The sequence below is a fragment of the Lissotriton vulgaris genome, chromosome 3_1, assembly GCF_964263255.1.
Source record: "Lissotriton vulgaris chromosome 3_1, aLisVul1.2, whole genome shotgun sequence".
Lineage (NCBI taxonomy): Eukaryota > Metazoa > Chordata > Amphibia > Caudata > Salamandridae > Lissotriton > Lissotriton vulgaris.
Genome location: NC_141689.1, coordinates 470,461,563 through 470,478,512, shown reverse-complemented (window position 1 = coordinate 470,478,512; position 16,950 = coordinate 470,461,563). Strand labels below are relative to the sequence as shown.

The following is a 16,950-nucleotide window of genomic DNA, read 5'->3' as shown; positions in this document are numbered from 1 at the left end:
TGACTTGCCACAGAATGTATTAGGTTTATCTCAGTTTCTTTTAGTAAACCATTACATGGTTGTTCGTTCATAATGGAACAGGTGACCACCAAACACTGCAAAAATACCCTATTTTACACTAGATTAGTTGTCAGTTTACCTACCTTCCAACCTAGATTGCCCATATTTAGGGTTACGAAATTACTCAATGTTTAGGGAAAAACTATTTTCCCTGTCGTGGGTCTTTCTTTTATAAAATATTGTGTTGAGGTGCTTCAGTGATATTGGTTTAATTGAAATGAACTTAGCATACAGATGCAATGATTTGTTTCATGAAAAACTATGCGTATAACCAGGGTGTCCCAGTGACATGGAATCATCTGTTAAACCTAAGCAAACAAGTAAATACTGCCATTTTCACCAATGGGGTAACAGCCACAGTTGCTGGCTTTTGAACTAGGGAGCCAGACTTGAATCTCGGCGTCTACTCAATATCCTGTGATTCTAGGCAAATAATTTCAGCTCCCCGTGCCTAAAAAACCAAAAAATGAATGTGGCCTTGTGTAAAAAACTGGTGATCATGTTAATCACTTCAATACCTTCGGGCTTTCACAAAAAAAAAAATGTTGAAGCATTGCATCGGGAGATTTTATAGGCAAATAATGATCACCCACGCATCCATCTGATTAGAAACTGATCCTATTCATATTGAAGATTTTATTAGAAATCGCATGCAAGCTGGAGGAAGGGCTTGAGAGATAGAACGACATGTTAATGTTATCAGGGCTTATATAGCGCACAGCGTCAGAAAACGGGCCTAACCACTACAAAAGGATAGCTCCAACAAAACGGAAGACCAGAAAGAGCTAAACTAAGGGAAAAAGGAAAGTGTTAATGGCTTTTCTAAAGTCTAACAGACCCTCCAAACTACGTATTTGAACCGGCAGGGAGTTCCATAACTTGACCGACCAAGCAGCGGAAGGACAGTCCCCCCGCTCGACAGCGTTTTACACGGGGAACATTGACCAGGTGCTGCCCTAAGGAGCGCAGCTGGCAGGGGGGGGGGAGTATACGGGATAAGCAGATTACCGATTAGGCTAGGGTTAGCGAGCTTCAGTATCTTGAAAGAAAGACACTGCGTCTTAAATTGAATCCGCTCCGCCATGGAAAGCCAATGAAGTTTCCAGATGGTGTCAGCAACAGGACAAAACCGAGGGAGCCCAAGCAAGGTTCAGGCAGCAGCTTTTTGAACACGCTGCGTCCAAATTATTTCAGCCTGATTGGTCCCCAACAGCAGAGAGCTGGCATAGTCCAATCGAGATAGAATAGTCGACTAGACAATCAGCTGGCGTGTCGGTGGTTTGAAAAATTTCAAGAGGGGCTTAAGACCTCGCAGGAGGCCAAAGCACGTAACAGCCATTTTTTTAGTATGGATTTGGAAGCTGAGAGAGGAATCCATCCAAACACCCAGGTTTCTTAACCACCTCCTTTGGTTCAGGAGTGTTACCCAGGGCACTCGGCCACCAGTGCTCGCCCCACAAGCTTGCATTCTTCCCTACTAACAAAACCTCAGTTTTATTAGCATTTAGCTGCTAGTAGTTAGTGGCCATTCATTCAGCCATGGCCTTCAGGTAATCTCTAAACCTGGAGGCATTCAAAGTAGAACCTTCAGCCAGGGCCACCACTAGCTGCATGTCGTCCACATATGACACCATAGTAAGGTCCCACTGCATGGCGACCGCTGCCAGTGGCTGAACATACAGGTTAAATAATGAGGGACTCAGTGCCGAGCCCTGAGGCACCCCCTGATCGATGGAATGGGCCCGAGATAGAAACGGGGGGCACAGACTCGGAGAGATCTTAGGACAGAATAATCTGAACCATTCCAGAGCCGAGCCCATTACACCTGCCTTCTCCAGCTGCTGTAGCAGAACACCATGCGAGACCGTGTCAAAGGCGGCAGTAAGATCCAGCAGGATCAGTGCCGCCATCTGACGGGAATCGAGGATGGTCCGCAGATGTTCAGTCATGGACAGGAGAGCAGTCTCTGTACTATGGCTGGAGCCGAATCCATTTTGCGATGAATCCAAGATGGTTTGGGAGTGCAAAAAATTGGTTAATGTGTTATTAACATGCACCTCCGCTATCTTAGCCACCCAGGGAAGGAGAGATATAGGCCTAAAGTTCTCAGGTTTAGCGGCGTCAAATGATGGTTTCTTAAGAATGGGGGATACCTATGCCTGTTCTACCACACAGGTAACGTTGCTGAGGAGAAAGAGGAGTTAATTATCGTGCAGAGAGGAGCCAGAAAGAACGAAAGAGACTCCCTAAACTGAGCTGGCTTTAAAGGGTCAGCTGGTGAGCCAGATTTCATTTTCCTGCTCAGCCGAGTAAGCTTATCTTGTGAAATCTCGGGATAGCATTAAGACAGGAACGTGGCAAAGGTCTTGGAGAGATGGAAATAGGGGGGAAGGTCATTGGAGGGAAGGAACTTTCTCCACAAAGAAGGAGGCCAAATGTTCACATTGCTGTTCAGATGAGATAGCCGGCACAAGGTTTTTCCTAAAACACATTTGGCTGGGTTAGCACTAAGCTTGATCTGGTAAGCATAATAGACCGCACAAACCTTACAAATGGTTCTATGGTAGGATTTAATCTTGGCCAAATAACATGCTTTTTTCCGTGGGTCATAATCTTTTCTCCACTCACGCTCTGTTCTTTTACAGGCCTTCCTTAATGTGATCAAAGAGTCGTTGTACCAGGTACCTGTGTCATGAGTACGTCCCTTAAACAATCTCGCCGGAAAGAGGGAGTCTTGTCCCCGGGTAATCCAATCACAACATACATCATAGACAGACGCTGCGCTATTAAGAGGTCCCAGAGGATCAGCACCAAGAAGTGCATGAAAATCCTCTAACCTTAATTTACGCTAAGGGCGTTTAAAGACAGGCCGCTGAATAGCCTTTTTAAACGGCTCTAAGACTGAAAAGGAAATTTCTACCTATAGGATGTCCGTCCAGCCCATAGGAGTAGGCATCTCCACAGTAGCAGAGTGAATGTTAGAAAAAATAGGATCTAACAAATGGCCACCTACATGCCTGGGACTGTGGACCAATTGATTTAGCTGAAACGCAGCTAGATCTGCAAGCAAGCTACTGATCACATTATCTTGTACGAGGTCAAAGTGCAGATTCAAACCTCCAAAAATGCTAAAATTAAAATCGCCCACAGCGAGCATGCCCACTGCCTCCAAAAGTGCATCTTTAAACTTAGAGGCCGGCCCTGGTGGCCGATACACTAGGATCCCCAAAAGAGTCAGATGGGTACTCACGGTGATACTAAAACAAGCACACTCGCAACCCTCAACTACTTCATTAATGAAGAGACAAGAGTAAAAAGATTTAAAAATCACCGCAATGCCACTCCCCCTAGTCTCCCTGTTTATCATGCAGATGGAATAACCAGAGGGCAGAACTCAGTTTGGTTCCGCCACCATGTCCTCATTGAGCCAAGTCTCCGTCAGAAAAAATATATCTGGGGCTTCCTCAATGATTAGGTCATGAATTTCTAGGTAATGTTTAACTAATGACCTTACATTAAGCTGGAGGATTTTCAACCGCCGCTGAGATTGTATGGTGGAAGAGGATACAAGGGACAAAAGAGTAGGAAGAGCATACTTACAACATGAGCAGCTGGCTGGACCACTCAAAGGATTTACAGCCTTATTCATGAAGCCGAAATCGGCTCGCAAAGGGCCAGATTCTGAGAATCTGGCCCTTTGCGAGTGCGATTTTTGCATTTGGGATTCATCATCCCAAATGCAAAAATCGCTAATTGCGATCTCGCAATTTTGCGAGGAATTACATTTAAGGAATCTCTATTTGAGATTCCTTAAATGCAATTCATCATCCAATTTTGTTTTGCGAATTCGCAATTTCTGGCCGCAATTTACCGCGAGGTCAGACCTCGTGGTAAATTGCGAAAACTCAGAAAAAGGCTTTTAAATGCATTTTTCTGAGTTGCATATTACACACACACATGTCCTTTGGACATGTGTGTGTGCAACACCTGTGTAAAATTTCATTTGAGGGGTGCTACAGGGTGTCCTTTGGACACCCCTGGCACCCTTCAAATCGCTATCTTATAGCTATGGGGTTAATAGCTAGCTACATTGTTCTAACAGTGCATTGAGTTAAAATGCAGTAACACAAATAATAGGTAGTTGATAGTAAGCCTATTATAAATTCCTTTGTGGCAAATTTAACGTAACTACCGTACTATTATAATAGGCGCGATTATTTATTCCAGTCAGTGGCGGAACTCTCACTAGTGCAGCAGGTGCAGTGGCTGACGATCAGAGGGGCTTTCAGCACCCCATCTATGACTGGCTTTACCTAACTCCAGTATGGGGAAGGGGATAGTGCCTTGTCATGCATTAGGGCCCTTTAGGGTCCATGACACCCTTGCTACGCCACTGATTCCAAATTCCAACTGGGGCCCCTTTATCTTGGCTCTGCGTTTCCTGCTTTGCATGAAGGTGTGTGAGTTAGCTAGTAAGCAAGCAATTTCTTAACCGACCATTGTCCTGGCATTACTTTTATTATGTCTGCAGTGGTAACGTAGACAAAGCACTGTATGAAATTCCTCTCCTCCGGAGCATTAATCAAAGGAATTGTCATCATAAAAATGCATTCGCAGGGAACTTTCCATGTCCAGGAGTTTTATGATGTTTTTAAACTGGCCTGAAAACGACCGAAATGTCTGAAAAGAATGCAAGAGTCGAGCCGTTTGAGACACCATGAAGCTTAGTGAGGCAGAGAGACCTGTGGGGGTCTTTCTAAGGTTTAAAATGCTGGGCAGTAGAGGCTGCAGTTTTCACGCTTGCTTTGGAGAACAGAGTTAACTAATTGAACCAAGTCACCGTGGGTACCTTATCCAAGCCATTCTTTTTAGACAACAAATGAATAAATACATAAATAAATGCTGGGGTTCAAAGTTTTTCTTAGACGTTTGCTGAGTTACTGTTGAATACCAGCTTTGCCAAATACCAAGTTCGTGTAGTATTGATTCCATTTGATACCTTTTTCGTCTGCCACCCTAGGCATCCTGTCTCTTCATGCCACTCTTATGTCCCCGCTTTCTCTTTTTGTAACTGTTTTACTATATTTCTCTTTCTCCTTCTTTCACCATTTTCTATTGTTTCTTTCTTGCTCTGGGGTCAAAGACTTAAAATCAGGTAACTTAAAATATGATTTTGTTCCCGAAAAATGAATGCCACTGCCCACCATCTGCAACTACAAGCACACATTAAGGACAGTTAAGAGAAGGCAATTGTCCATCACTTCTTATCTTTCAATATGATACGGGTCAGTGTAAATATTTAATCAAAAGGAGGGGGCATGGGATTATTGAGGTAGTCCAAGCAAACAAATGTGAGACTACTGTTTTGCATAACAGAACTCTACTGTTTTCATATCAATTTACTCCTGAAATCCAGTGATAGCCTTCCTTACTGTGGGGGGAGTCTGTTATGTCCTGCTCTAAAAAGTATTTTGTTTTAAAAGAACGTTCTCCACAGATGACATAACATTATTACTTAAAGAAATATCTGATATTTCACAGAGAAAATGAAACAAAAACAGCAGCGGGTCTTCAAATGACGAACCTTAGTCCCAGTTCAGCAGTAATTGTGGAATTTCGTGCAAGCAACCCCTGCGTCAGCTGCTGAGTAACGCAACATAGCTCCAGATCACTAAGATGTTTAAGGGTTTGGTTGGGGGTGCACGTAGTAAAAAGGAGTCCAGAAAGAATGATGTTTGTGTGCAAAAAGTATCTTCTTTATTCAAGTTTTCTTATCAAAAAGCTCCACATTTATCAACATACATCAGCCAACGCATTTCTCTCCCTCAAGGGGAGCTTCCTCAGGGCTGAAATTTAAACACACAAAAGTACATAAATAACAAGTTTTTTTTTAAAAACAACACAGAGCATATGCACTTTATACATTTCTTACAGTTTTATACATACACAAGAGACGGCGCAAAGAAGATTTATCAAAACCATTTTAAGACCCAAAAAATAAGGGTCCACATAGAAAAAAAGTATCGAAAAAGAGGTAAAATCAAAAAGGAAAAAGAAAGAAGAAGAAGAAAAGGGGAAAGCAAGGGAAAGGGTGCAGGAAGTGAGTGAACACATAATAAGGAAAAAGATTTAGGAGGAATATAGTGTGAAACCCATTGAAGGACTCAACCGTTAAGTGCAGCTTTCATAAATCTTAAATCAGACGGTGTATTTAAAGCCAAGAAGTACAAGGTGGTTGTGGAAAATAAAGGTAAGGTGTCCAAATATCTGTTTAAAGAAAAGTCTGTTTTTTACTCTTCAATATCTATGAGTTCCCTACTCTCAATAATATACTTCTGTTCTAGTGGCACCAATTGGTATAGTAGAGAACCATAAAGGCTTATATCTCAGGTGAAGGATCCTGTCAAACGACCCTTAGAATTCAAAGGGATTCCAAATCAAACAAAAATATATATATCCTAAGGTAGTACCGGAAGGCTTACCAATTATATTTATAGCGTTCTTTCAAGATGAAAATACGTAGAAGTGTAGACAAACGGTTTATCCTGAGCCCGGGATGAAGATGATGTCAGTCAGCCGTAGTCTTGGCTGCAATGTTTAGAAACAAAATACTATAATTTTTAAGAAAAGAGCCAGTCAATAAATTGCAAGTCAAGGCATGGTCAAGTGCGTACAAAGGACGACGTGAGTGGTGTGTAAATTTCTTGTTTTATTATTCTATATTGTGTTGATCAGAAAAATTATATATGATAGTTTCGCTCATACAGTCCTTGTGCCTTTTGCCTAGTAAGTCGGGAACAAACCGGATGGAAGGATGGAGAATGTATTAGGCTCACGTAATAAACAACAGTCACATAGTTTGGATAATAGTGACTCTAAAGTTCCCCCGCTGACGTCTAGTTGCTCACTAGGGCCACCTCTCGAGTAAATGGTCCCACAGTTGGTAAATCGGGACAGTATAGCTACATAGTATGAGGTACAAGATCCCACCCTGGCGTTTATTTACTTTTTTAGGGGCATCTCTAGGTTGTGCGATCACAAAAGTGAGTCAAACCCACCTTGGTAGTTTAGTTGGGCATCAGACCGTGCAGAGATGTATATTCGATCTCACGCAGCAAAAAGTGGATTTCTCTAATTATGAGTCATTCTTCTGTAGATTGCTGGCGGCATAGAAGAATAAGGAAGGTCAGTCCTTTAAATGAACAAAAAGAAGAACTCAAGATAACATATACATAGAATTTTTCATTTCAGTACTGATAACATGCCCTACAGGTTATTTCAAGAGCTGTAGTTCACAAAAGCAACTCACTTTGTTTCAAAAGATCCGACGAGATGCCGCCTCGTATTTCTTCATTAACGTCAGTGTATTGTCTTGGCCCGGTCCTGTATATAAGAACCCAATAAGGTTTAAAAGAGTTTTTTTTTTCTAATTTTGAAACGTATATAAGGCTATAGAATTGAAGGATTTTTTATAATAAAAACATAATGCCGTTAGGTCGACAAAGTATAAGTTAGCGCATTCACCACTGCATAGAAAAAGACGCATCACGTTGACAGGATGCATCACATCCCATTTTAAGAGTTAGTCCCATTCCGTATATGATCATGTATTTAGGAAGGGGCGGACAATCATAGTCTACAGTGTCAAAAACATATTAATTTGTCTTGCAGACTTTTTTGTACTTCAAGTCCCATAGTGCATCACAAAGACCATAAAACGATTTTATCACGTACGGAAGTTAAGAGGTACAACATGTCCAAAGTTTCTTGATCCAAAATTACTAGAATTGTTTTAAACCAGTTTATATGTCAATTTAAAAAGATCTATATGTACATATATAATGTGGCTCAGTCCCCTTATTATTTAATTTTCGATATTGGAGCCAACGAGAAAGCCTAAAGTATCCCTTCCCGCACTCACTGAGTTTCCAAATCTCAAAACGTCCGAGCGGCAGGTAGCGTGTAGATCCCGTGTGAGAAATGTAACATTTGCTGCCCAGTTTAAATAGGCCCAACTAAAGGGCCTGATTGATTAATTGCCCTCATCAAAAAAGGTAATTGACAAGGCAATAGTTATGCTTCTGCGTATAATAGCGCAACTCATATGTCGGAAAGCGGCGCCATTTTGAAGTGGTGATTTGGATAGGCTAGAAACGATTGTTGGGAACAATATCACAGCGTTTGTTGCCATATGTCAGTCCTATAGTTCTATGAGATATCCTTCGTATAGTTTGTCTCTAGTTTCGATGTAACGTCCATTTCTTGAACCCGCAAAATCCTACAAAAGTAACGAAGGATGGAAATAAAATCAAGAAATCTTGCGAAGGAGCCCGGATTGTCCTAATAGCCGCCATCTTAAAGTGGTATAAAGTGGACAAATTATCTCTCTGCTGAAGCATAGAATTATAGGAACCAGAATTGCCATATTAACCGCCATCTTGAGACGGTGTAAAGTAGGCAATCTACTATGGCAGATAGTTGTTGTGCACCTTCACTTATTGTGCCCCCGGTAGGCAAAGACCCAAGCGTTATACGAGGGACACCTGTCTAGTGGCGAATATCGTGAAATAAAGAGTATATATATCTATAATTGAGAAATAAATTGTCCCTAAAATGTTATCGTCATCGGGATGAAGGACTCCTCAAGATAGTATATAGTTATTAGGGATTTCGTGAATCTGAACGCTCCTTCGTAGGGCAGGAAGTGGTGTGTCTAGACCCGATATTGACAAGAATAGGTCAGAATAGGTCAGAAGAATAGGTCACAAGAGTGACATAATCTGAAAAGATGTATAGGAGGATATTTATTGGATAAGATAGATGTTGTTTATAATTAACATGGGTAGGAATCCTCATGGTCCGATGGGTGGTGGAATGGAGATTTGTTACTCATTTGTTAAAGCTGTATATTTTTCACAAACATAGGGGATACAGAATTTATGTGTAATGGGGTTGGGGTATGTTTAGAGTACATATATAGTTATGAATCAGGGAAAGAGGAGGGAAACTGTAATGGTAGAGAAAGGTATCTTGTCATGCAATCGGATATAATACAGAGTATTCAGACATTTACTTATCAGCATTGTTAAAAGATGCATTACTCTTCACAGTATTTTTCCTCATAGATATCTTAGGTTAGGAAGTAGTGCATCTCATTGTCTGTGTTCAACCCGTATTTGATACCTTGTAGCTTACATATCCATTTACATTCCCTTTGTCTAAGTAAAAGTTGCCGATCCCCACCCCTCGTTGGGTTGTGTACTTGTTCCAGAGCGTGAAACCAAAAGTCTGGTTTCCCATCATGTGTCTTTATGATATGCTCGTTCAGAGGATATCTCGGATCTCTATTGAGAATTGCCCTCCTATGCTCCTGAATGCGTGTTCTGAGATTCCGCTTTGTGCTTCCAACATATATTACCCCGCAGCCGCAGCCCAATATATAGATTACAAAAGTGGTTGCACAATTTATTAATCCATCGATGTTATATGTCTGGGATCCATTATAAGAAAAACTCTTTGTTTTATCTTTTCCTAGGTCGCAGATATTGCAATTTTTATAGACAAAGAAACCCTTTGGTTTGGGTGGTAGCCACGGTATGCTGTTAGTGTTCTCTGTTGTTATATAACTTGGACATAGGTCATCTCTCAAAGTCCGACCCCGTCTGAAAGTTACAGACGGATTGGTCCTAGTGGCGGTTTGCAACCCTGGGATCTCATTCAAGAGATGCCAGTTTTTCTTCAAGATTTTGAAGATGGCGTTGCTGTGTCTTGTAAATTGTGTTACAAACCTCACCTCATTGTTATTGTTCTTTTTTCTTTCCGGTGTTCTTTTTACTAGTGTGGATTCCCTGGTGATTGTGCGTGCTCTGGCTTCTGCTCTATTCAGGGTTTCTTGATTGTACCCTTGTGCCAAAAATCTGTTCTTGAGGTTATCCATATTAGCATCAAACAATGTGTTCTCGCTGCAGTTGCGTCTTAGGCGTACCATTTCCCCATACGGGATATTCTTAATGATTGCGCTCCCATGTGCACTATCTGCATGCAGGACTGCATTGCACACTGTTTCCTTTCTAAACAAGGTACTTTGAATTTGTCCGTTTTTAATGTAGAACTGTAGGTCCAGAAAGTTTATTTTTTCTTTGTTGTATTCTATTGAAAGCTTAACATTGAGGGCATTCTCATTTAGGTACTTATGGTACTCAAGTAAGTGTTTTTCGGTGCCCGACCAGAGACAGATAATGTCATCGATATACCTCCCCCAAAACACAATGTAATTAGTCCAGGGGGAGGCATATCTGTTCCAGGCGTGTCCCTTCACAAATTGTCCCATGAAGAGGCATGCATATGATGGGGCAAATTTTGTCCCCATCGCAGTACCCCTCTTTTGATGAAACCATCTATCGTTGTATAGAAAATAGTTTTTGGTAAGGACTAATTGAATCATCTCAAGGACCATTTGGTTCTTGAGTAAAGAGTCCGCATCCTCCCTATCCAGGTAGACCTCCGCTGCTTTGATCCCCAGATCGTGTTCAATGCATGTGTAGAGGCTAGTCACATCCATTGTCACAAACCATAAATCGTCCGACCATTCAAAATCCTGCAATTTTGTAAGGATATCCTTACTATCTTGGATAAATGAAGGCAGATTTTGTACATGCTTGTTCAATTTAAGATCTATGAATTCTGATAGTTTTTCTGTAGCTGAGCCAATGCCGGATATGATCGGTCTTCCGTGGGGGAAGGTGCCACCCTTATGAATCTTTGGCAAGATATATATACAGGGGGATCTTGGATTGGTAACTTGTAAATATTTAAACTCAAGATCACTAAGTAGCCCCATATCTCTCCAGTCAGTAAGTTTAGAATTTAGTTCGACCATTAAAGGTCTCATGGGATTACCAGAGATCCGTTCGTAGCAATCTGTATCACCCAGTTGTTTTTCAATTTCAGTTTGGTAATCGGAAAGGTTCATAATAATGACGTTTCCACCTTTATCTGCCTCCCTAATCACTATGCTTTTGTCATTCTTCAATTTCCTTAGGGCATCCCTTTCTCCTCTGGACAGGTTATACTGTCTCATGGGATTACCAGAGATCCGTTCGTAGCAATCTGTATCACCCAGTTGTCTTTCAATTTCAGTTTGGTAATCGGAAAGGTTCATAATAATGACGTTTCCACCTTTATCTGCCTCCCTAATCACTATGCTTTTGTCACACTTCAATTTCCTTAGGGCATCCCTTTCTCCTCTGGACAGGTTATACTGTATGTTGCGGCGGTCCCTGCTGTCCCGTTCTAGTTTATATAATTCAGTACCCACCTGTTCAGTAAATATGTCAATGTTATGGTGAAAAGTGCCAGGCATAAATTTCGATTTCGGGCGCAGGCCACTATCAGTCAGCATGTTTTCTACAATATTATGTTCCACACATATTGTTTCCAAATCAACTTCTCTTTCCTCATTAAGTTCAGTCAAGCATTGTAAGTTTTTTACCTCAGCGATAGACATAGAAGAGATACCCCGAGTGTCCCCATAGATCACATCACGTGGAGTTTTATCATGAAAAAAATATTTTAATTTGAGTTGCCTAGCGAATTTAAACAAGTCAACATGGATATTCGCAAAGTCCCCATCCTGGGCAAAAACCCAGACCCTTCCAGAGTAAGTTATTTTCATCCTTGTCTAGTACCCTGTTTGACAAATTTACCACTTTCAACTCAGAGGTCTGGGAGGTAATGCCGGTATTTTACCTTTCCATGGGTCCTATTGTCTCCCCTGTTCTTTTGTTTTGGTTTTTGATCTCTCCGACCTTCTCAGTTGAACCTCTGTTGTTTCTCCATCTACCACCTTGCCCCCTACGGCCCCCTCTCCTTGTCTTCTTAGTTGTTGACCTTTTTTGGCCTGGTTGCCACTCATTCTTAGTTTGGCCATTTCCTTTTGAAATGTAGACGAGCCTTCCCCTAAAGGGAATCCACCCGAGGCGTTATTCGAAGATGTGCTCTCTACAGAGGAGAGGGAGGTGCTACTCGCTGTTTTTAATTCTTCACTCTTCTCCCTCATTCTTTTCTTGTTGGTATCATCTGACAGGGTGATACTGTCAAATCTTTTGGCGAATGTGTAAATACGCCCTTCTCTGTAATCTTTATCATCACGTTTTATTTTGCGTAATTTTTTGTCTTTCAAGTGAACCTCATGGTTTTCTATTACCTTCTTGAGAATTTCAAAGTTTTTTTCATCTAGCTCCCTATTCTCCTGAGATTCTATTTCTCTTTCTATGGCTTCTATCTCAGTTAACAACTTAGTTCCCTTCTCTTCAGCCTGTCTGATCAGGATTCGCATCATAATGAGTGACGCTCCTTCTAAGTTGGCCTCCCATTCTTTAAAGAGCTCATCACTCAAATCCTCGAAGATGGTGGGACGGCGTAACCCTGCAAAAGTACATTGACAACAAAAAAATACCACGTGGGTTACGCATTCTCATCTTTCCCACCTTCGAGGATTTGAGTGATGAGATTTGAAATTCTCAAGAAGGTAATAGAAAACCATCAGGTTCACTTGAAAGACAAAAAATTACGCAAAATAAAACGTGATGATAAAGATTACAGAGAAGGGCGTATTTACACAGAAGAATGACTCATAATTAGAGAAATACACTTTTTGCTGCTTGAAATCGAATATACATCTCTGCACGGTCTGATGTCCAACTAAACTACCAAGGTGGGGTTGACTCACTTTTGTGATCGCACATCCTAGAGATGCCCCTAAAAAAGTAAATAAACGCCAGGGTGGGATCTTGTACCTCATACTATGTAGCTATACTATCCCGATTTTCCAACTGTGGGACCATTTACTCAAGAGGTGGCCCTAGTGAGCAACTAGACGTCAGCGGGGGAACTTTAGAGTCACTATTATCCAAACTATGTGACTATTGTTTATTACGTGAGCCTAATATATTCTCGATCCTTCCATCCTGTTCGTTCCCGACTTACTAGGCAAAAGGCACAAGGACTGTATGAGCGAAACTATTATATATAAGTTTTCTGATCAACAAAATATAGAATAATAAAACAGGAAATGTACACACCACTCACGTCGTCCTTTGTACGCACTTGACCATGCCTTGATTTGCAATTTATTGACTGGCTCTTTTCTTAAAAATCCTTGTATTTTGTTTCTAAACATTGCAGCCAAGACTACGGCTGACTGACATCATCTTCATCCCGGGCTCAGGATAAACCGTTTGTCTACACTTCTACGTATTTTCATCTTGAAAGAACGCTATAAATATAATTGGTAAGACTTCCGGTACTACCTTAGGATATATATATTTTTGTTTGATTTGGAATCCCTTTGAATTCTAAGGGTCGTTTGACAGGATCCTTCACCCCAGATATAAGCCTTTATGGTTCTCTACTCTACCAATTGGTGCCACTAGAACAGAAGTATATTATTGAGAGTAGGGAACTCAAAGATATTGAAGAGTAAAAAACAGACTTTTCTTCAAACAGATATTGGGACACATTACCATTATTTTCCACAACCGCCTTGTACTTCTTGGCTTTAAATACACCGTCTGATTTAAGATTTATGAAAGCTGCACTTAACGGTTGAGTCCTTCAATGGGTTTCACACTACATTCCTCCTAAACCTTTTTCCTTATTATGTGTTCACTCACTTCTTGCACCCTTTCCCTTGCTTTCCCCTTTTCTTCTTCTTCTTTCTTTTTCCTTTCTGATTTTTCCTCTTTTTCGATACTTTTTTTCTGTTTTGGTATGTGGACCCTTATTTTTTGGGTCTTAAAATGGTTTTGATAAATCTTCTTTGCGCCGTCTCTTGTGTATGTATAAAACTGTAAGAAATGTATAAAGTGCATATGCTCTGTGTTGTTTTTAAAAAACACTTGTTATTTATGTACTGTTATGTGTTTAAATTTCAGCCCTGAGGAAGCTCCCCTTGAGGGAGAGAAACGCGTTGGCTAATATATGTTGATAAATGTGGAGCTTTTTGATAAGAAAACTTGAATAAAGAAGATACTTTTTGCACACAAGCATCATTCTTTCTGGGCTCCTTTTTACTACGTGCACACCCAACCAAACCCATAAACTTCACAGAGAAAATGGAAGGATTCAGTGGCCCCAATACAACAGCCCTATGTGCCGAAAAAGAGAACAGTTTACCTGATAGGTCTGAGCTAGAAAATTTAGAAATTCCATGCCTCCTTCTGTTGATAAATAATCACGTTAGCTATTACTTCCTCACGTGTAAAAAAACATATTTCGATGAGATTAGCTTCTGTTTAATATCCTACAGAATGAGGGCCACCTTCAGAGAGCCATAGGTTTTTAGTCAACAGCATTGAAGACTGTCTGACTTATAGGTTAATTTTCCCCATTATAAGTGTAGTTGGAACTACAAGTCCCATCAAGCAGAGTAATGTGTAACCATAACTTTCTGACTCAGGTCATGATGATATGGTAGAGCTGGCAAATGTGGTGAAAAGTAAACCCATGACTTTATACATGGTCATTGGTGATCCTTGCATGTTGTTGTCCTGCATGTTCTATCAGTTCTGATAATTTTCTTTTTTCTGTGGAATTTTTCAGTGGTGCTATCAGGGCGAGTGTGTTCCCTTTGGCACTTGGCCCCAGAGCATAGATGGGGACTGGGGCCCGTGGTCCATCTGGGGCGAATGCAGCCGGACCTGCGGGGGAGGCGTGTCCTCATCCATAAGACATTGTGACAGTCCAGCGTAAGTAGCTAAAGTAAGCCGGAGCCAACAAAAAGACACATTTGGAAACAATTCAGTAATGTAGTTTCTTATGATATTTGACATAAAATATTTTACTTCTGTGCTAATGAATCTTTGCTGAAACCGGCGTCTGGAATTGCTATTCAGGACAGCTTGGCCAAACGTGAGTTTCATATTTAGAACTTATTCATTTTGCATTATATATACAGTTTAGCGTGCAGTGTTTTTGTGTCACACGGTCACAGAATAATTTGCTTATTAATTAAAATGAAAACAGTGTGATATAATTTATAGGTACGCTCTTCTCTCCAAACCCACTGTTTTAGGGGTATTCTTATCCTTGGTGTATTATTTTGAAGATATAACTATTCATGCACTTATGATTTTTGATAAATGTTTTGAACTCATGGATATCTTACCGCGATTACCGCGATTACCAGCTAGTTTGTAAGATGGATAGTTGTGAAAATACTTGATTAGATGTCACATGTTATATACTTCATGATCATTGGTTCCTAGTTGCAAGTCACGAGGCATGTCTCCCATTATTTTGCATGAAAAACAAGAAAATTGTGAGAGGATTGGAAAATATATATATTGTAAAATGATACATTTATATGATAATCAGGTTACTTCATGAAACAATGGAGACCTGGTTTGCAGCCTCGTACTTTACCATAGAGCAAGCCTTTTATATATATGGCACTTTATTCTAATTAAAGCAATACAAATTAACCAAGAGCACAACTCACAAAATGTATTAGTCTTAAATGATATCTCATAATAGTATGGAACATGTTGTTTCTCATGATATCATTTCAGCTAGTGACCCTGTAAAGATCTTTATTAAAACTAAGCACATTTTAAAGTGGAAGTGATGATGAAACGCTGTGGCCTAATACAACAGCATCGGGGAATACTCCTAGTAGAAATGCTCTGTACAAACAGTAAAATATTATTCACGTTGGCATCAGTCATAATTCATTACCTTTCTGGGGTAAGAAATCAAAACTAGTTAATAAGTTCATATTCCCGATTCATTGATTGATGATGAAGTTTATAGAGTACATGCTGCTTAGTTCTAGATGTTTAGTTGGATGCAGCAAGCAAATTTATCCTCAAAACAGTATTATTTTAAATGGCTTTGGCAGAGCAGATGTGTCTCCGTAGTAAAAACAAAATCGGTATTTCATCTTGCTTTTTTCTTGTTTTAAAGACAGGAGAACAAAATAAAAATATTTCATAAAGTCACTTCATTACTTTATGGCTATGTTCTCCCCTCTTTTCCCACACTTCCTTATTTAAAATCTGTCACTGTGTATGCCTATCTGGATGTTTGGTTGGAAGGATTTATTTTCTGATATATGCAATCTATTTGACCAGTCGTACAATAGTTGTCATTTCTATTACTGTGTGTAAATGTTGTTTCTTTGGTTCTCGGTCCTACGTGTCCACTTGCTGATATTTTCTTCGGGTACATAAGAGGCTACAAAACACTTGCTCACCCTCACAAACTGGTGCCTAAGATCAGCATGGAATTTAACAGGAGGAGATAATTTCCCTCACCGACCCAGCATAAATGGAAGATGCAAAAAGTGCTTATTACGGGTGACTGTAAACAGATGTGCCTGCTTTTACAAAACAGGAATTGATGGCTTAATAATGGCACTTTGCTATGAATGAACTCCTAATCAGGCACGCTTACACTGACGTATTCTAAACAGGCCTTTTTTGAATTAACGGTGCTGAAACACGAGAAGATTATTTTATTAAACATAACGGCCACTGAAAATGACCGTTATATAAATGTATGACCAAGTGCATCTACATTTGGGAAAAGGAGACAGATTCAGTCGTTTACTTTGGTGATTTATATATGGCACTACCCTGCGCAACGCCTACCAGAAATAAATTCAAAGATCTGAATGTTCTCAAAGAGAAGTAATCTTCTTGATGTCAGCCATGAAGAGTGGTACAGAAAGTATAGAAGCGTTTCATTTGTCTTTAGTCTACTGCCAGATGGCAGTGTATCTAGCTGCTATTGTACATCGGCCCAGATCCCCGATTTACTTTACTAACCTCAGATTCTGAATAAAGTACAGTTTTCAAAGGAAATCAGAAAAGTACCTTTCAATCCTCTCTT

At 40.4% G+C, this 16,950-nt stretch overlaps 1 protein-coding gene across 1 annotated transcript in view; it reads left to right on the top strand.

The window, feature by feature from the left end:
• Positions 1–16,950, top strand: part of ADAMTS6 (ADAM metallopeptidase with thrombospondin type 1 motif 6) — a 1,724,075-nt gene that overhangs the window by 1,293,091 nt on the left and 414,034 nt on the right. Inside the window, exon 13 of the mRNA XM_086963486.1 lies at positions 14,662–14,807. Coding sequence (XP_086819612.1) covers positions 14,662–14,807 — 146 coding nt within the window. The remainder of the gene's footprint in view (positions 1–14,661; positions 14,808–16,950) is intronic.